Source organism: Natator depressus, chromosome 15 (genome assembly GCF_965152275.1).
Source record: "Natator depressus isolate rNatDep1 chromosome 15, rNatDep2.hap1, whole genome shotgun sequence".
NCBI lineage: Eukaryota > Metazoa > Chordata > Testudines > Cheloniidae > Natator > Natator depressus.
In genome coordinates, this window is record NC_134248.1 from 13,624,040 (window position 1) to 13,644,712 (window position 20,673).

The 20,673-nt window shown below is 46.1% G+C and overlaps 1 protein-coding gene across 1 annotated transcript in view; it reads right to left on the minus strand.

The window, feature by feature from the left end:
* Positions 1–2,904: 2,904 nt before the first annotated feature.
* The window catches only part of MMP11 (matrix metallopeptidase 11), a 33,710-nt gene continuing 15,941 nt past the window's right edge, over positions 2,905–20,673 (minus strand). Inside the window, exons 3-8 of the mRNA XM_074972377.1 lie at positions 16,519–16,662; positions 15,347–15,480; positions 11,097–11,344; positions 9,981–10,194; positions 6,154–6,411; positions 2,905–4,378 (exon numbers count right to left, since the gene is read on the minus strand). Of these exons, the coding sequence (XP_074828478.1) occupies positions 4,245–4,378; positions 6,154–6,411; positions 9,981–10,194; positions 11,097–11,344; positions 15,347–15,480; positions 16,519–16,662 (1,132 nt within the window). The 3' untranslated portion in view covers positions 2,905–4,244. The remainder of the gene's footprint in view (positions 4,379–6,153; positions 6,412–9,980; positions 10,195–11,096; positions 11,345–15,346; positions 15,481–16,518; positions 16,663–20,673) is intronic.

The following is a 20,673-nucleotide window of genomic DNA, read 5'->3' on the forward strand; positions in this document are numbered from 1 at the left end:
GCTCGGTCCGGGCCCCGCCGCCGAGCGCCGCCCCCCCCGCCCCTTGCGGTGCCTGGCTCTGGTGCGGGGGGGCTCTCAGGCCCGGGGCTCTGGAGGTGGGAGGAAGGGGCGTTTTGGGGCCCTGCGGGCGCTGCAGGGGGTGGGGCCGGGGCTCGCCCTCGGCTTCCCCTCCTCAGCCTTTGTTAGTTACACGGCGAGAGCCAGGGCAGCTTGGCAGGACTTGCCCTCTGAGCAGAGCCGGATTATGGTTTTGGGGGGGCCCTGGGCCAGAGCAAATGGGGGAGGGGGGGCGGCTTCCTACCCACCCCTTCTGCCTGCAGTCACCCCTGCCCCCCCCACTCCTGCTGGGGAGTAAGGTGAGGGGGCTTCCCCCACTTCTGCCAGGAGGTGCCTGTTTTTTCCAGCCCCCCCCCCGGTACAGGTCCCATTAGCTAAGTGGCTGATCTGCTACTGCATTTGAATGGGTCCGACCCCTTGCTGAACCTGCCCCAGTTGGTGCATGGGAGTGAGTCCACCCCCGCCTCAGAGAGCCCTGCGGCCACCTTTGGTCCTGGCCTGACCCTGCTGTCAGCATGGGGGTAACATATTTGGGAGCAAGGGCAGCAGATCCCCACAGGTGCTGGAACAGTTTGTGTAGATGCATCTAATGAAGTGAGCTGTAGCTCACGAAAGCTTATGCTCAAATAAATTGGATAGTCTCTGAGGTGCCACAAGTCCTCCTTTTCTTTTTGCGAATACAGACTAACACGGCTGCTACTCTGAAACCTATATAATGGAAGCTACTTCAAGCCAGACCTCTCTTGCACCAGGCCTCACTCAAGGAAGAGCTGAGGCCAGCATTGGCATGGTGTTAGTTGTAAAGCCCGGTTGATGTTATGGTGGCTGGGTTGTTGCCACTCTATAGCATTGTTGGCTATAAACATGATTTATGTCCACACACCATGATTAGTAATCATGGCGTCTAGGCATAAGTGACCTAGCCAGCAGTATAGGCCGAGACATTCTTGTCTTCCTAAAGATGCTTACTTTGCCATATAGAGAGGATTTGCATAATAGATTAGCCAACCCAGTCTTCCCAGCTCCCTGTGCAGCTCTATATCCCAGACAGCACTACCTCGCATGCAGCTGTGTTCACCTTCTCCAGGTACACTATTTCCTTCCGGGGGATATCTGCTTAGAATTTCACAGGATGCACAGATACCACCCTGGGTATGCCACATAGTGTGTGCAGATATGCAAACATGGCTATGTTGTGAAGAAACCTGTTACCACTTTAGCTGTTCCTTCAGGTACATTCAATGGTAGCTCCTCTTCTTTTCTGTAGGGGTTCCACAGAGCTCCAGCCTTGACACTTTTCTCCTTCTATACCCTTTCTCTGGGCAATCTCATTTGCTCACACAACTTCAACCACCATCTTTGCATAGATGGCTCAGCTCTCCCTCTCTACTGCAGAGGTATCTCCCTCTGTCCAGTCCCATGTCTCAGCCCCTCTCTCCAGTATGAACCCCTTACTCCATATCTTTCTCCAAAGTATTAATGGCAACACCATCTTCCCAGTCATACAAGTCAACCTGGGAGTCTTCCTCTACTCTCTCTCCCCCTCCACACACGCCCAAGCTATATCCATGTTATGCAGCTGCTTCTTCCATAATGTTTGACCTTTTAATTCTATTCAGAAAGCCAAAAATGCAGTCAGCTTCTCAGCATTTCTCATCTTCACTCCTGTTGCCTTCTCTACAACTCCCTGACAACCACATAATCATCTTCTATAGTTCATTCAAAACACAGCTGTCCCAATTATTTTTGTTGCCTGTCACTCTGACCCTATCACCTCCCTCTTTGAATTCCAATTCCCTTTATATCACCACACCAAGTTCAAGAGTCTTATTCTCATCTTCAAGAGCCTTCACAACTCTGCTCTCACCTTAATCTCAGCCTCTAGCTCTTCCTCTGTCATAATATCCACTTTAACCACCAGTTTATGAGCTTCTCAAACACCTCCCCTCCTTTTATGCTACACACAAGGCACTAAATCTGTAAGGCTACTGACTCTCTTCTCAAGACCTGTTTTTGCAATCAGTGACCAGTAGACTGAAGGGTAGATAAGGTTAACTAGTTATACTATTGATATTTTTAAACATTTATATTACCATTGTATATGAACATTGTATGTATTCCAATGCATTCCCCACACCTTTCTTACATACTTGTCTTCTTAAATGGCAACCTCTTCAAGGCAGAGGCTGTGCCTTTGTATAGAACTCACTTGCAAGCCACTAGCAACACACAGCCCTTCCTTTATAGCTATTTGAGCCTTACCCACTTTCCCAAATCCAATGCTGCCCTCTTATATGAACTTTTCCCCCCAGCATGCCTTTCTGTGTCTGTCCCTTTAAATACTGCAGAGTCAAGCAGCTGCAGCCCTAAAGTAGCCATTTTGTAACTAGTAACTCCTTGCTGTGCTTCCTATACTTCCTGAGGGAAAATGATCTTTACTCTTTCTATAGTTTTCCTTTTCCTATTCTTGAGAAGGGAATGTTTCTCACAGCCCCAGTTTTGATCTAGACCTCTAAGTACCACTGTAATATAAAAGTTCAATAATGATAGCATGACCCAAACTCATCTATACTTGTTGCAACTGGGTCTGGTGACCAGGTCACAAATGGATTACAAACAACACCCTTGTACTTACAGCATAGACAGTGCTCAAGATAAGGGTCTGTAGGTGGGATCGGTTTTAAAGTTGTGGTTGAAAACTATGTTAAAAGAAATTCAGACTAAACAGGGCATAGAAAAAAAATCACATTTATTAATAGAGCACAGTATATATATATATACACACACACACACAGTATATATAAAAAGGTTTTATACATATTGTACAAACATTTACATACTTGCTTTGAAGAAGAATGGTTGTAAAAACAAACACTGAGAAGCAGTAAAAAACCTAGACCTGAAATTTGAATGAGGTAAAACTTTAATGCTTAGAGAGAACATGCAGGCCTAAGGATGATAAAGGCCACTGAGCCATCTCTCTTTATTTGCTGTGGGTAGGTTTAAATCCCACTTTGTCTCTGCTAACTAGGTCTGAAGGAAAGCTGATAAATAGTAAGGATAACTGAGTAAGTTGCTACCCTCCCTTGACCTCCCTTTCTTGGGCAATCAGAAAGGGCCACCCTAGGTTTATTTTGCTAACCAGGATTGTTACAATACATAAAGTTTTGCTATGCAGCAAAAACCATGAGATCTGGAAACAGATACATTTTTGCTCAATTGGAGATATGGGAAAGGAGGTGAAAGATGGGAAGGTAGATGCGTGAGGAATAGATAAGAAAAAATGCATGACCCTCTTTTGTGTACTGATTTTCAGCAATAGGTAGAGGATAAAGAAGTGAAACAAGGCACAAACACTGGTTTTGAGTTTGGATATACTTCACCTAAAATTCTGGTAAAGTTGTAGACACCTGGCCAGTATTGTGGTGAGCTAGTGTCCTGTGAGATCCCAGAGTTAGTAACAATATATGGAGATATAGGGCAGTGTCCAGCACTGAAACCTAGCACCTTTAAAAAACCCAAACAGAATATTTTTACAAATCAATACAAAATTATTATGATTAGTGACAATACAAAACAAAAATAGAAATATCAATAGACCTGGGACAAGATGCTGAAAGGCAGGGGTCCAAACTCACCTTTATTACCATTGTGAAGCAGCCCCAGCAACCTGGGCACATGTCTTGAATCTGAATTTGGGAACAGTTAAAACTCCCCTTTCAATGCTAGGAAAGTGGCCCTAAGTGGAATCCATTCTCAACAGTGCTGATGTCAGGAACAACAATAGTGGCTGTGCTGTGGGCAATGTTAACACAGGGAATACCAGTGGGATCCATTTTCTAAGTGGATGGGGCTCAGATAACTTTGGAAGCATGACCCATTCCAGGCTGGCCGCTGGGATCTAAGTGCTGGAAGCGTTAAAGTAGCCACTCAACAGCAATCAGGCTGCATCCTTATTTCCAACACCAAGCTGTGATTGGGGGCCCCTGGAATCTGAAAATGGGCTGCCACAAGCCACAGGTCTCCTCAAGCCATTTGTACAATCCATTGTGTCAGGTGATGGGCACAGCAAGAGGCCAGGAATGCATATGAGATTTCTCTCTCTCAGAGCATGACATCTTTCAAAGTGACAGGTGGAGACATGGGGAGATGGGAGGGGAATCTGGAAGACGCCAACACCCGTCTCTTCATCTGAAGAAATTGGAGGAGGGTGCACAGCTGAAGAAGTCATGGCTGATCTGGCGTGGGTAACCCTCTAGCACTTTCACCTGCACTGGGTCGAACTTCCAGTAAAGCCGGCCTCTCAAGAAATAGGCAAAACCTGTGGAGGAGACAGAGACAAGTGTCAAAGGAGACAGAGCAGATGTGATTTATGGGACTCTTCATTTTATAGCATTGTTACTCCTTGTGTTTATGTCCCATAGTGGACTTCATGCTCAATTTGCCAGTGGGCAAAGGGGTGGCAAAGACCCATGATGAAGGATGGTTCACTAACTAGCAAAGAAGGATGAGGAGGAAGCTGGAGATGCTGCAAGGTTCATGTCCTCTCCACCCAGCTCTGTGACTCAGCAATTGGCCTCGTTGTGGAAAGGTCAGTGAGAGTAGAGGGGTCAGAATGAGGCCCTTTATCAGTACAGCAAGGACTGGATGGAATAGGTGTAGGCTATGGCTGAAAGGAGTCTATTACTGCCAAGAGATTTCTTTGGGATTTATGTAATAGATTTTCATAGATTCCAAGGCCAGAAGGGACCATTGTGATCATCTAGTCTGACCTCCTGTATAACACAGGCCATAGAACTTCCCTAAATTCCTATAGGATATCTTTTAGAAAAACATCCAATCTTGATACAAAAATTGTCAGTGATGGAGAATCTATCACAGACCTTGGTAAATTATTCTAATGGTTAATTTTTCCCACCATTAAAAATTAATGCCTTATTACCAGTCTAAATTTGTCAAGCTTCCACTTTCAGCCACTGATTAGTGTTATACCTTTCTCTGCTAGGCTGAAGAACTCATTAAATATTTGTTCCCTGTGTAGGCTAATCAAGTCTCACGGCCTTCACCTTCTCTTTGTTAAGCTAAATCGATTGAGCTGCTTGAGTCTATCGCTATGAGGCAGATTTTCTAATCCTTTAATCATTCTCGTGGCTCTTCTCTGAACCCTCTCCAATTTATCAACACCCTTCTTGCTCTGTGGGCACCAGAACTGGACACAGTATTCCAGCAGCAGTCGCATTGGTGCCAAATACAGAGGTAAAATAACCTCTCTACTCCTCGAGATTCCCCTGTTTATACATCCCAGGATGGCATTAGCTCTTTTGGCCACAGCATTACACTGGGAGCGCATGTTCAGCTGATTACTCACCATGACCCCTCAAACTTTCAGAGTCACTGCTTCCCAGGATAGAGTCCCCCAACCTGTAAGGATTGCCTACATTAATGCACAACATTTCTAAAGGAATCCCTTGGAAGGGGAGGGCATTAGGGTTGATACATCTGTTGTCAAGTGTTCTCGATGTATCACTGGATGATGAGGCCGTGTGGTGTCACTGTGCCATTTTCAGCAAGGAGCCCTGTCTGGGGGAATGGTAGAATGTCGTCTATATTCCCAGCACCATTATAAGCAGTGAAATGTTGTCTGTAGTTCTGTCACCTGTGCCTCGTTTTCTTCCTTGAGGGTGTAACAGGAGCAGGTTTCCTTGTGCCATTCTCCTATTAGTAGAGGTTTGGGGAGTTTCTCCATTTCTCCCCTTAAAAAAAAAAAGCATCTGTAATGTCCTACATGTATTTCCTTTAAGGGGAGAATGGTACTATCGGGGTTTTAGTTGTTTAATCACATGATCTTCTACAGAATGGATGATAAATACCTGTTACACACCCATTGCAAGCTTAACTGCATGATCTCTGTACAAATTGTTATATACATGTATTATTCGATTTTTCTTAGGGATGAAAATTTGCAAAAGTGCTTCACTATTAATAGTCCAGACTAAAATAAATGTCCAAATCCTGCTGATTCCCTTTGCACCTGAGATGCGAGAATAATCAAGAAAGCCCACACAAGAACAGGCCTCTATTCCGATCTGCACTCACCAAACTCATCCTGGAAAGCAGCATCAATCTCCTGGGGGATGCCACGCCAGTCGGCCATCCTGCGGGGGTAGATGGTCTCCACCTGGCGGGTGCTAGGGTTGAAGCGCCAGTAACTGCCTCCCTTGAAGAAGTAAATCTTGTTCGTCTCTGTCCCCCACATCAAAGCTGCCTGGACAGGAGAAGCAGATAGGCCCAGCTCCGAGATAGAAGCAGGGCCAGTCACACGTCTCTCGCCATCATAAATCCAGTACTGAGAACCTGATGATGGGGCAAAAGAATATAGAATGACAGGAGTGACCACAAGCTGTTTACTGTCTAATGACCGTATGGCGACCTGTGTGAAGTGACCTGAAATCTCAGCCCAGTCCCAATGGACAGGTGTCCATGACAAAAAAACCACTAGCACACCTGGCACCCTTGCTGATGACCATTGAGACGCCATGCATCAAATGGACAGGGGAGAACAAACTCTCATCTCACCTCTAAGCAAGGCTGACGCCAGGGAGAAAGTCTGCCTTTGCTGTATCTGTTCCTTGAATGAATAGATGGCTTCATCTTCTAGGGCAGTCAGGCAGTCTGTCTAGCTTGTTACATGGTGCCCATCACTAGTGTGGGAGTGCCTCCAATAATGGGGACGTGTACATATACAGCCGAGAGCGGGTTAGTTTTTTAAAGTAGTTATTGTGGGTAGGCTGATACAAAAGAATGGGGTTTGAATTTTGCTCTGAATGCGCTGAGGGAGGTTCGAACCCTTTTACCACCATGACATCTATGAGTCTGTTTCATTTTTAATCTAAAGGAAGACAACATGCGGGGAGGGGGTGTGTGGAAATCCGTGAAGCAACATTGGCAAGCATAATCCCCATCTCATCCACACCTTGCGTCTCTTTTATTCTCCCTGCCCAAGAGCCTGAGGCTACCATGTGGGGAGAGGGAAGAAGAAAAATGGGCCACCTTTGATGTGGGGGAGAGAATTAAGTGAGGGGTAAGGTCTTTGTGCATGGAGAGTCTGTGCATACTGAGGTGTGAGTGACATGCTCTTGAAGTCTAAGCCTTAAATAGAGAGAAAACTAGATATGCAACTGCATGTGCAAAAATGTCTGTGCAATTATGCACCTACAATTGTGCACACCAGCTACTGTTTTGGCACATACAAATGACAGACATGTAACTGGTCATTTGCACAATCCATTATGATAACTGAATATGCAACTGCTGTAATTGCACAAACTAAGTTGCAGCTGCATGCACATTATTTGAAAATGTAGCTCTAAACCAAACAGTATTGTAATGACTGAAATTAAACATCCATTTCTGTGGGACCACATATAACGAACGGGTGCTTCACGCTCCCGCCGCAGTGAGCTGTCCACGTGGGGGCATCAGTGATGTTGGTGCCTAAACAAGCAAACAAAGGAGCCCTGTTAATGTCAAACTTCGCTAGAAAGAGAAACACAGGAAGGCCAAAAAAAATTTTATTTTTGCTAATTGGAAAAAGACCAAATCAGTGGGGAAAAACCATTTTATGTTTATACTTATTGCAGTATTGTAAAGTGTGGAAAATGGAAATGACATTTAAAATTATGACGAGTCCTTGAGAGGATTCTTTTAATTTGTTTATTTAACTGCTGGATGTAGCTGGGAATCCTTCAGCAGAAAGTACTGCTTTCTTTTAAAAGCCTCACTCTATTCCCATGTCACTCACTGAAAAACTCTAGCTCCCTGGCACTGCCTGCGTTGTGGAAACACAAAACAACGTACCCCGTTCTGGCTGTAACTACTGCTAAGAGAGATTGTCTAGGTGATGGTGTTCAGGCTGTGGTGGAGGAAAGGAGGACCAACTGCAAGCTGTTCAGTGCAAGAACCACCTTCTACGCTGTGTGTGTTCAGTGCCTCGCACAACTGGGCCCTGTTCTTGGCTGGCCCTTAGGCACTATGGTAATAAACATGATTAATAATACATCCGTACGTATGTAACTAACATGGCTACCCCTCTGGTACTTGACATCCGTAAGTGTGCCTGTGTGTTTAAATGGGGGATCTGCATAAACGAGCAAGAAATGGTCAAAATAAAATAAAGACCAAAATAATGTTTTGAGTTTAGATTAAAATTGCAATCTTCATGATTACTCCTAGACATTTAATGGTTTCTTTATGCAACACTCCATAGCACTGCTCTAGTTAAAATCCTGCCAGTTTTAGCAGGATGTAGGATAATTCTGGATGCTGAGCCATTTGATATGGTCTGTGTGATATACTGAGTAATGATGCAGAGACCACACACACACACAAAACTGGGCAACAGTATCCTACCAGCTTCTGGATTTTCTCTACGTAATTTAGACTTGGAAAGAGAGTTAAAGAAAACGGTGAGTGCTTATCTGGGTGAAACAGGGTAAACTATTATTCTTGGGTTCCAGAGATCCTTAGGAACAAATTTGGTGTCTACACTGTTTTTTAAAGTCACCGCATTTACCAGAGAATGCATATCTGGCTCCAGGCAGCGGCACTAGGAATGCCAGGGCTTTGTTTAATCTCTGGGCCAGCTCTTGCAACCACAGTCCCCATTGTAAGAGGGAATAAGGTGTGCAGATGTTCTGCCATGGCTGCAGGGACTCCAGGGATTCCAGCTAGAGTGAGAACTTTGAAAGTGCACCATGCACTCCCTTCTTGCGCCATCTTTCCTCTGATGGCTGGTGCAGAAGGTGGGTGGTAGGGCCATGGCCTTACTACCTTTAGTGTTTGTCAGATGCTTGTGTGCTGGAAGCACAATGACCATACCTGTGGCTTGCCCCTTACACGGTTGGGAGGGAGAGGGGGGAAATGCTCCTCTCCTTTCCCACACAGCCACACACACAGGCTTGCTGCAATCTAGTCCTAGGTGTGTAGATTCCTGAAACACACCTAGGACTAGATTCCTGAAACAAGTTTGTGCTTGTTTGACAGATTGCACTGCACAATTTTGAGTCCTTGCACTGAAGTAAGTATTGTCCCATTGTGCCCAGATGGATGCCAGGGCGTCACTGCACCTGACTGAACTCCAGACTGCTGGGACAATGATGGAAGTCTCTGCAGGTGTGAGCCATCTTTGCCCCTGCTCAGAACTTACATTAAAGCACTCCTTGGCCAGACCAGAGAATTGGGGCCACTGGCTATAAAAAGTAATCCTGACCAAGCTAAGGTTTTTATACGATCTCACTTAGGCAGGTGCAAATCAGGAATAGCTCCATGGAAGTCAGTGGAGTTACACCAGTGTAAAACCAGTCAATCCGGCCTCTGATTTCAATGTCCAAGCTGAATGAGATGCAGAAATAAACAAATACCCATAAATAGTGCAAAAATCAATTGGAACTCTTTCTGTTCAATACACTAGATTCGGGAAACTCTTTTGCCTCTAAGTAACCAAGGTGGGAATATTTACCAGCTGGACAATGCCACTTTAAGAAGAGCTGGCCTGTTCCTCTTCACCAATTTTCATCCCAAAAGGATAGGCGGTAAGCGTTACCTTCACTCCTCATCTGCGAGTGAGGCACATTTCCAGGCAGAGACTTGGAAGCAAAGTGCTCATGTTCCAAAGGAGGAAAGTTTGATATTTGGCTTTGTCTAAAATGAAAGTGAACCCCCCCCTCCCACCCCGACATCTGTTAAAATATTAAAACTAAGGAGAGAGGAAAACAAACAAAAGGGATCCTTATATTAGGGGGGTGGGTTTTTGATGCTGCCAAGAACATTTTCATGCCCTGGAACCTACTGGGTTTTGTGTCCCCCAGCCCACTGCAGGAGTTTGTCCTTTCTAGCCCTCCAATCCCGTCTCTGTTCTAGCTTACCTTGGAAAAACCAGATATTTCCTAGGGAGTCCTCAAAGGCCGCGTCGACGGAGCTTGGAATTCCCTGCCAGTGGCGAGAGGCCAGGGCCGGGTAGCCAGCCTGCAGCTTCCCATTCCTGAGCCGCCACACGTAGTGTGACTTGAAAAAGAACAGCTCCCCCCGGATGGTGGAAACGGCGTCAAAATCCGTGTCACAGGCGTCAGGCTGCACAGACTGAGAATACCGTGTGCCAGTCAGGTGCTGAGCTCCGAGGGGCACCCTGCCCCCATGTCTAACTCAGGGGGTCACCCTGCCCTGGCCCGGTGCCTCGCCCGAGGAGGCTGTAGATAGTCACTGCAGATAATAGGGTCTTTCCCAACTAAAATTTAAATCCTGCCCATGCTTCACGGATCAAGACAAGTGCTTGAATCAAGAAGCCTGGGAGTGAGGAGGAACTTGACTTACTGCATTGCTTGTCGGAGGCAATTTGACTTACTGCATTGCCTATCGGTTTGCCCCGGGGTGAACTGGGCTCTGTGCCTATATACACACTGACTTGTTTATTAACGTGACAGGTAACCTGTCTTGGCTACAGTCAGGGGTTGCACGCACAGGTGCTGGGCAAGCATCCCCACGCAGCTCTGCCAGTGCGTCCCAGTTCTGCTTGGTGCTACCCACCTCTGCTGACATTGATCATCTTTGCACAGTGCTTTGAGATCTACCAGTGAAAAGTGCTGTAGAAGAGCTAGATATTGTTACTATTGCAGTCCTCGGGGCCCCTGCACAGCTCTGCCAACACACTCCTGCCTTGACCTTCATTGCCCCTGCAAGGAAAATCTTTGACTCCTCTTCACCAGGAACTGCCAATCATGCTAACGTGTGCCAAGCTGGGAGGTGGAAAGGGGTTCAACTGCAATCAAACCCCTTTCACTTGTCATCTAACCCAGGCCTGGTGTAGCCAGCTCCCAGGGCAGTGGGATTCCCAAGGAATCCCCTATTCTCCTTCTTTTCTTTGCTGTGGTTTCCCCAGAGCCTCACCAGGGGGTGATTCTAGGAGAACAAAGTTGGGGTTGCCTTAGTACTAATGGGGGCACTTGGTAATAGTGGCTTTGACGCAAGCGTTGCTGGTCACTCACCCCCACATTGGTGATCTCATTTGTTTCCATGTCTGGCGGGTTTGGCTCTGCCTTCTGTGTCGGGGCTGGCACCGGATCGGTCTTTGGTTTCCCATAAAGGTACTGGATGCCTTGTTTGTCATCCTCACTCAGGCTCAGCGGGTAGCGGAAGATGTAGAAGGGAGACATCAGTGACTTGGAGACAGCAGTGTGCTGTAGGCCCAGGACGTGACCAAATTCATGAGCAGCCACTTGCAGTAGGTCAGTCCCTGCAAAGGGAAGAGGGTGCAGGTATTTTTCAGTGTGCTGAAAGACACCCAGAATGGGCAGGGCCCTCACTGTTCATATGGTGGGACCACAAAAAGTTCAGTGCAAGAGGGAATCTGCTTTTCAGGGAGGTCCAGTTGAGTTGACCACAGTCCAAAGGGGTCTGTCGATTTGCCTCATGTCCTAGAGTGAGCGAGCATCTCAGCGGGTTGAATTCAGGACCCTCCTGATTCCCAGCTCTTTGCTGTAGTGCTAGATGCTGTGGCCTCTTTAAAGGAGGCAATCCCAGCAGCCGTGCAAAGTGGTGGGGGTGGGCTGGTTTTCCAGCCAGGGCTTTGGAACGGCATGAGTTGGGTCACTGAGTGTCTTCACCTTTTCCCATGTGCTAGCCTGCGCATATCAACAAGTTACAATTCTGCCTCCAGTGGGTTCTGCATATGTCACCAGCATAGGCCCCAGCTCCCAATCGAATCTTCCCCCTACTTTTGGGGGGAAGGTTCTGCCTTTGGCACATCTGTGGGAATCTGGCTCACAGGAAGCCGACACTAAGGTGGTATCCAGTTAGATCAGCTTTGCAAAGGGGGAGCATCGTTCCTTGATTGGCAGCTAACATAGTGGGGTTCACAGCAAGACACCATCCAGTGGAACATCTGGTGTGATGCAGAACCATGCCACCAGGACCACTCTGAGAACAGCAATGGTAAACAAATGGTGCCACACAGACAGCAGGGGGCGATCACATATTGCTTTTTGGTTTGTCGTGAGAACATGAAAGGCAAAATAAATAAACCACTTCTGATGTTTTATCCAGCCCTTCCCACCCAGACTCTAATAGATTTAAGGGAGGACATGCTTAGGCATAAACTATTTGAAAGCATCTTTAAAGGGAACATAAAGGGATTCAGGTATGTAGAAACACAGACTACACTTGGGAGATCTCCTTTAGCTCCCTGCTGATTGCTTTCAGGTTCTAAAATTGTAGGAGAAAAAGAGCTTAAAAGAACAAATTAAGCAACAAAGACTGTGAGGAAGAGTCCTAATGTTGTTTCCTAATGAGCCCAAATGCAATTAATTCTTCCCTGGTTTCAGTCAGAAATCTCCAAGGTGTAGCCCCATTGGAAAGAAGAGAGTCAGCTAACCAGGGTGGATAAAAATCAATGATTTAAAAAAAAAATTTAAAAATTGGATTTTTTTATTTAAATCGGATTTTTTTTATAAAATGCTTTTTGCGGAAAAATGCTATCTAAAGATAATTTTAATTAAGATACATTATAGGTCAAAGATCTCATCATGGAATAGGGATTGTAAATTCTAATTCTATAGTATGAGACAATATATTAATGTAATGTTTAAGAAAAGTTTTGTAAATGAGTTCTAACAGTTTATGGATTAGGTACCCAATCTTCTGGGGTTCCACTGGCTTCTGTTAAGATTATTTAGGTAAATCTTTTCATTTACCCAATGGGACTCAGTGCTCAGTCTAGAAGATACCATTAGAGATGCTTAGTTTTGCAGTTCTCAAACTGTGGATTTGTGTCTCCAGAGGTAACATGCTTGTTAACAGCAAAAATGTTTTTAAATAAAATAAATAAACTATATAGAGGTGAGAAACAACAGACCTCAACTCTATTGTCCCTCTGCAAATCTGTGTACACAGAGTCAATCCTTTACCTCTCTCTAAAAGTGCAAAGTTTCAAAAAGTTCAATGAATAGAAGATTGTTGGGGGTGGAATAAATGTGGACAAGGAGAAGAAGTCTGGAGATAAATGTGAGAAGTGAGGGACATATCCTTTTTTGTTAAAATATTGTATGTTCGCTGTTGAAGAAAACAATCCAGAATACTTAACGTTGTTGTTTTAGTTAAATAAAACAATTTTAATGTCTGTCTGGTGATGTTCTCCTCCTAACACAGCATGGCAAGAAAATCCTCCAAATATTAAGGATTAGCCTGTTGAATTGGACATAGTTCACCTCCCAGTGACTTCTTAAATATCTACTTCAATTACCTTTGGTAAATGAAATAACCAAACACTCATTCATTTTCTGATGTAGCTGTAAAACTAATCTGAAACGTTTTCAGAATAAATCACTGTTTAAAAATGTATAGTGTGTACCTTCTAAAAATGAAGCCTACGTCTATCTCTGAGTTGTGAAGAATATGTTTTAAGATTATAACAACCAACAAGAATGCACTTTTATGTAGAAAATCATGATTAAATTGAGTCTTCCTGACTAGTGATTTAACTCAAATCCACCCTGTAGTTAACTGAGCTGGTGTGTTTAGTGCACGGGCATGCTGCAGAATATTCCAGTGGGATGTGGTACGAACACCTGGGAAAGTTTGATAGAGAGGAGAAGTGAACTTGGCTTTTCTGTAAATGAGCAGCCCCCTGAAATGTGTCAAGTTTGCTCAGCACTGACACAATTGAAGTGATCACATCTAGGTCAGTTGAGCATCCGGGATTTCTACCTCAGTGATTTATTAAACACTGTCGAAAAATCCTGTTTAGATTGGCAGGCTCCTCACTCTCTGCTTTCCAGTATTGGCAGATCCACAGTGCTGTGCTCCAACTTTATGGGGAGCTGAACAACAGCGCATCCGACAAAAATCTTTGCATGGGAAGAGCCATAAAAGAGCATGGAGCCAGGAACTCCAGAGGGCTAATCCTGGTTCTGACAATGATATGCTGTGTGACCCTTGGGCAAGTCACTTATGCCTCCAGGAACTTTGGTTTCTTTGCCTGTAAAATGGGGATAAGGATATTTCCCTGCTTGAGAGAAGGCTTGCAAGAGTTAATTAATGTTTGCAAAGCTCTAGAGGATATTAAATTGGAAGAACATGCTAAGTGTGATTATCCCCAGTTATTACTGAAGCCACATATGAAAAAGAGAGAGTGAACGATGATGGAACTTGGCCTGGTCAGTTTCAGCAGGTTTTCAAGCTCTCCTCCAATACAGGATTAATGAAGAGGAATATATTAAGAAATATTTCAAATGGCTTATCTAACTTCTGAGAGAGTGGTGAAAATTGATTGCAGATGTTCCCAGAGTCTCCCATTGCAAGACTGGTGGGAAGTACCTCAGATATTTGAAAAGTTACTGGTGTTTATTTATTATCCAGTGTTGGAGTGTGCTTGATGCTCTACAGACAAAAAGACAGTCCCTGGCCCCAAGGAGTTTATAAACTGTCAGTAAAAGTCAATGGGGAAACTGCCATGGACTTCAGTGGGTGCAGGACTGGGCCCTAAACACTGACCCACACAAGACAAGCTGTACAGAGAGACCCTGAAGGGAAGGTGTTAGCTTAGTTGGTTTTTTCCCCCTCTCTTCTCCCTGTAGATCATGTTGGGGTGGAGGAAGGGGATAGATGGGAGTTGTTATCTGTGCATCTTGCAGAAGAACTGAGGCCTTAGGCAGTGATCCTATTAGATCTCAAGATACCATATGTATCTTGTGAGATGTAATGGCATTAATTCCTGAACACCACAGTGATACCAGCCTGGCTCTATTATTAGGAAAATTGTTTTTACTTGATCTGGAAATCAAGTTGCTCCCCTATATTGACCATGAGATGTTGTGGGGGGGGGGTCAGCGTGTTCCCAAGCCAAAGTGAGAGATTGGGAGCCTGTGTTGTTTCCCTTTAGAGACTTTCAAGAAGAAAAGTTTTGGAAACAGATGGTGGACAATGGGGACTGGGACTGAGACCTGCCAATTATACAGGACTTTGGCAGAAAAACACTCCACCCTAGTGTCTGGGGCTTAGTTTCCCTTCATCTCTCCCCTGTTTTATTTTCTAGCGGTGGCTCTTTGAGTGACCTGGTCTTAGAACCCCACTTAACTGTGATTGGAAAGAGACAAGGACACAGACCATGTGAAGTGCCCTGCCCTGGTGTGCGGACAAGCCTGTTCAGGCCTCTTCTCTCTGAATTAAACGCTTTTTACATTTATCAGTGGCCTCCCGCTCCCCAAACACACCCAGGCCTCCATCTGAATCCACAACACACCTAAGTTGTTCCCAATGGTCCAGGTCTCGTCGTAGTCAAAATGGACATCTCCCTCGCGGTGGGTCTTGGGGAAGAATGCATGCGCCAGGATGCCTCCAGGCCCGTCAAAGGGCAGGTTATCGCCATGCCAGTACCTGGAGGGCAAGCACATGGCAGTTCAGTGAAACCGCACTTGGCAGCCAGGGTAAGCCTTGAGAACAGCACCACAAGCCTATTTGTATCATTCAACTTCGAGCCGTCCCTCGTGTCCCTGCAAACCTCGTTCTAAGTAGGGAGGCCGAACCTTCACACAAGCCCAGTGCCTTCACACCAGGCCACAGACGCTATTAGCTTCTTATCGGTGTTTGTTCCTTCCCCTGTTCAGCTTTCATCAAGCCTGTAAAATTCAGGCGAAGGCTGATCAAGCTACTATCATTAAGGCAGCACAACTGAATTGTGAGGAACACATGGACACTTCCTGGGCCAAATCCTCAAGTCCTCACTCAAGCCAAACTCCTGTGAACTGAGGAAGCCCTGGAGAGAGGTGAACAGTGCAGAGAAGTGGAGACAAACACACGGAATACAGCCCACATCCTCCTCCCTTGGATGGGATCCACAATCCCTTTTATTAGCTTTGAGCAAACATTCACTGGAGTGAAGTTTTGCTCCTGCAAATATTTTGCAGAAAGTGAAGTGCAGGCCTGGAGTCAAGATTCATTTAACCAAGAAGCTAAATTTATTTTGGGGCAAAAGGTCAGGTCATTCAATCCGGGGAGAGACTGAAGAGCTGGAAGCAGCCAAAACAAACACTTGGTCAAAGATCCCTGGCTGACAAGTGGTAACATAAATTAATCGGCGAACAATTTTCAATAATAAACCAATTAGTAAAATAAATGATTCTTTGTTGTATGGTGGCACCCGATCAGGGCCCCAGTGCGCTAGGTTCTGTAATGCACATAACAAAACAATAGCCCTTGCCTAGGCAGCCTCCTATGACTATTTATTTCTACTAAATAAGAAAACCTAAGTTTGGAAACAGAACATGGGACTAACTTCAGCGAATAAACAATCTGCTGCCAACAGTTGGACCAGCTCCAGTGGGGGCGGTGGGATCTGTCCTTTTCACACCAAGCCCAGAGTGGGAAGAGGGGCGTTTGCTTTTGGATTAGAACGGCTTCCCCTTCCAGGCTTACCTTGTGAAATCAATAACGATGTCAGCTCGGCCCTCGTGCACTTCGGTGAAGGTTAGTGGTGTCACGTCACTCCAGACTTTCAACGCTTCCGCAATGGTCCGTCTCACTTTCGTGTTCACAAGTTGCCATGGGAATCTTATAATTCTAAAAAGCAGTAGAAAAGCAGTATTTAGAGGTAGAGATCACTGCCCATCATAAGAACATAACAGCCATATTGGGTCAGACCAATGGTCCCCCTAGCCCAGTAGTCTGTCTTCCAACAGTAGCCGGTTCGGCCAGATGCTTCAGAGGGAGTGAACAGAACAGGGCAATTTATCAAGTGATCCATCCCCTGTTGTCCAATCCCAGCTTCTAGCAGTCAGAGGTTTAGGGACACCCAGAGCATGGGGTTGCATCCCTGACCATCTTGGCTAATAGCTATTGATGGACCCAACCTCCATGAACTTATCTAATTCTTTTTTGAACCCAGTTATCCTTTTGGCCTTCACAACATCCCCTGGCAACGAGTTCCAGAGGTTGTCTCTGTGTTGTGTGAAGAAGTACTTCTTTATATTTGTTTTAAACCTGCTGCCTACTAATTTCATTGCATGACCCCTGATTCGTCTGTTATGTGAAGGGGTCAATAGCACTTCCTCATTCACTTTCTCCACACCAGTCATGATTTTATAAACCTCTATCATATCCCCCCTTAGTCGTCTCTTTTCCAAGCTGAACAGTTCCAGTGTGCTTAATCTCTCCTCATACGGAAGCCGTTCCATACCCCTAATAATTTTTCTTTCCCTTCTCTGTACCTTTTCCAATTCTAATATATCTTTCTAGAGATGGGGCATCCAGAACTGCACGCAGTATTCAAGGTGCGGGCGTACCATGGATTTAGACAGTGGCATTATATTTTCCATTTTATTATCGGTTCCTTTCCTAATGGTTCCTAGCATTCTGTTCGCTTTTCTGACTGCCGCTGCACACTGACCGGATGTTTTCCGAGAACTATCATCCCAACATCACACAATGGTCAGCGTCAGATTGGCACTGGTATGAGCGGTGTCATCACGGGCATTAGCAGCAGCAGGGAGTGCCATCTATCGTAAAAAGGGATGCTACCGTCTTCTGTGAACATCAGAACACCTCAGCCAACATAATCACTATCGGAGCAAGCCCCACACCAGTGTAATGAGTCCGGATCTCACCGGCAAATCAGTGTCAGTGTGAACCGCAATGCATTAGTTGTCACCACAACCAGCATTAGAATGGCCATTAATGTAAATGCCACCATGTCCATCATCATTACAATCCGCACTAATGAGTCATTGAATTTCTGTCATCATTACACTGGCTGCAAATCACAATTTCATGAGACAACAGGGAATGTCCTCACCACAAATCCCACCATCAGCTTTCCATTATTACTAACAACCTGCCACGCAACATTGGTTCGCCTGGGGCCATGTAAGCACAGTAACAGGCCTGGGCTTTGCCACAAGAAGAGGACACTCTAGATCAGACAGTCTGTATAGCTCAGGTCCTAGCATACAAGATACCAGGCTGAGGCCAAGGTGGTGCAAGGAATCCTGCAGAGGTGGTTTTGGAACAGCTTTGTAGACATGTATTTTTTAGGAGGGCTTTGGAGGAGGAGAGGGAAGCTGTTTGGTGCATGTGCTGGAGTGAAATGCCGCAACAGTACCTAGGAGGGGGTATAACCCCTCCAGTCTACCCCCACCCATAACTCTGTTTGGATGGTGTGATTTGATTCTCTCTAATCTCTGCTGCAAAGGCATTTTATTCCCATGAGGTTGGTGCTTGTTGATGTCAGCTGGTCCCCTCCACTCCCCACCGAAGCGACCATCCTGATCCCTAAGGGATTGAACCTGCGACCCTTTCGTTATCCCAGTGAACAGCACATTCACGAGCAGCCCTATTAACGCCAATGGGGGGAGGGTTGCTCATGAGTCACTGCTCTGCGGTATAAGTAAGGCTCCCGGAATCAGACGCTAACTCAGCATCCCTGCTGTAAACAGTGACAGGATTGTCATTCTAGTGGAGAGCACAGTTCAGGGAGGAGGTAGTACACTAAACATTTCTAAATTACGACTCCCTCCAGCCAGGTCATGTGTGCCTCGAAGGCTTGGGTACAAGTCAGGGAACATTTGCCAATGACCTTTGACTCCTCAAAGCCTAGGAAGGGGTCCCAGCCAACCCATCCTACCAACATTCAGTCTGGCCATCAGCACAACCACTGCCATCAATGTTACAACATACTCATCACCACAATAATCACCGATAAAGTCACCAGCAGCACCGTCGGCATTAACGCCACTGGTCCCCTACCCTGACCATCGCTTGCATTGGCATAATCACTGCCAGCATCATCAATCGCTACAGCCCTGCGGGAACTGCCCCTGCAAGCGGGACTGTCCCCTAATCACCTGGAAATCCCCGGACTCCCCATTAACTTGCACTCCCCGCTCCTGACCGTAGCGCGATGACACTGCGGTTAGAATGGCTACAAGTCATGCAGCACCACCACTCCCACCGGAGAGGTTACCCTGGCCTCCATGTTGGATTTAAACCTGCTCCGTGTCGGAGTCACGTCTGGCCGAGAACAATCGGCGAATGAGACGTCCTCCACCTAAAACCAGCGTAACGGCGTGAGAGACAGAACAAACTGCCCCTGTATGGAAGAGAACCTGCAGGACAGTAGCTATGGGTCTGAGGTGGGTAGCTTTTCTGTTAAGGACATTCTGCTTCTCCTTTCCCGGCTAAGGCACCCCTCATTTATGCCAAACGCCCCCCTCCCTGCCAGTTCTCCCACAGATCCCTTCTAAATGGCAGTAGGCCCTGCTGGCACAGGGAGCTACAGCTTACACCTCCATGTACTGCCTGGGGTGAATCAAGCCCACATCCAGATGTGCTCAGCTATGAAAGGGGGAACAAAAGAATTGCCATATCGGATCCAGACCAATGTCCACCCAGCCCAGCGTACTGGCTCCAACAATAACCAGCACCTGATGTGTCAGAGGAAAGTGCAAGAAAAACCCCACAGGAGGCAGTTATGGGATAACCTGCCCCGCAGGGAAAATGTCCTCCTCAGCCCTAGTAGTTAAAGATCACCCCAAAGCTTTGCTTTATTTTTTAATATGTACTATTAGAATTCTACCTGCTCCTGTTGCCCATAGAAACATCTAACCCTTCTCCAAATCCTGCAAAGTTCTTGGCCTCAACAACATCATGTGGCAATGAGTTCCAGAGTCTGATTGTGCACTGGTTGCAAGTTTTGAATTTGTCACCTTTCAGTTTCATCAGCTGTTCCCTGGTTCTTGTAGTGAGGGGAGAACTGGATGGGAGCAGAGGGAAGACATATTTCTGGACATGTTGCCAGCTCCCGGGAAACGGGAGAAGAGGGAGAACTCTGGTATATGTGCACACTCTTCGTGCACACCTCTAGTGTGGTGAGGCGCTCGGATACCAGTCTAAATAGATTCCTAGACACACCTTTGCCAGCATATCTCTGAGCTAGTGTATGGACATACCTACCCTGTGTGCTCACGTATACATGGGAGTTCTCAAAGCTACGGAAAAAGCTTTCAGCTCCTAGCATCTGGCTCATGCTGAAGGGAAATGCTGTTTCACTAACTGGTGCATGAGCCCCTCCTATCCCACATCCCTGTAACTCTGCCTTTGGATAGTGTGATGTTTTTAATCTCTGATGCAGCAGGATTTTAGTTCCCCGGCACAATGTTGGTGCTTGTTCATATCAGCAAAGTTTTTTTCCTCTGATGCCAGGGATAAGAGGAAGCCTTTCCACTACCCTGATAGTCTTGGGAGGCTCTTGGCATGGCAGCATCCCCTGTGCTCAGTTAAGGTCATTTAAACGCACACCCGGTGAAGATATTTCTCTGGGCCTTATCAAGATGCACAGGAGCAAGTTCTCCTTTCCACATGTGCCTCTTACTCCCTTAGGCTAACAGCAATTGCCGAAGTGCACTGAGGGAAGAATATGGAGTGTGATCAGCCAGCAGAACCCTGGCCCTTAACCACACCCAGCAAACTCCTATCAGAGAGCATGTGGTGTGATTTCGGGGACACTGAGGCCATGTTTGTAAGCACTTCACTAAATGATGACTAGAGCGGGCTATTTAAAATAAATGCGGAGGGAAG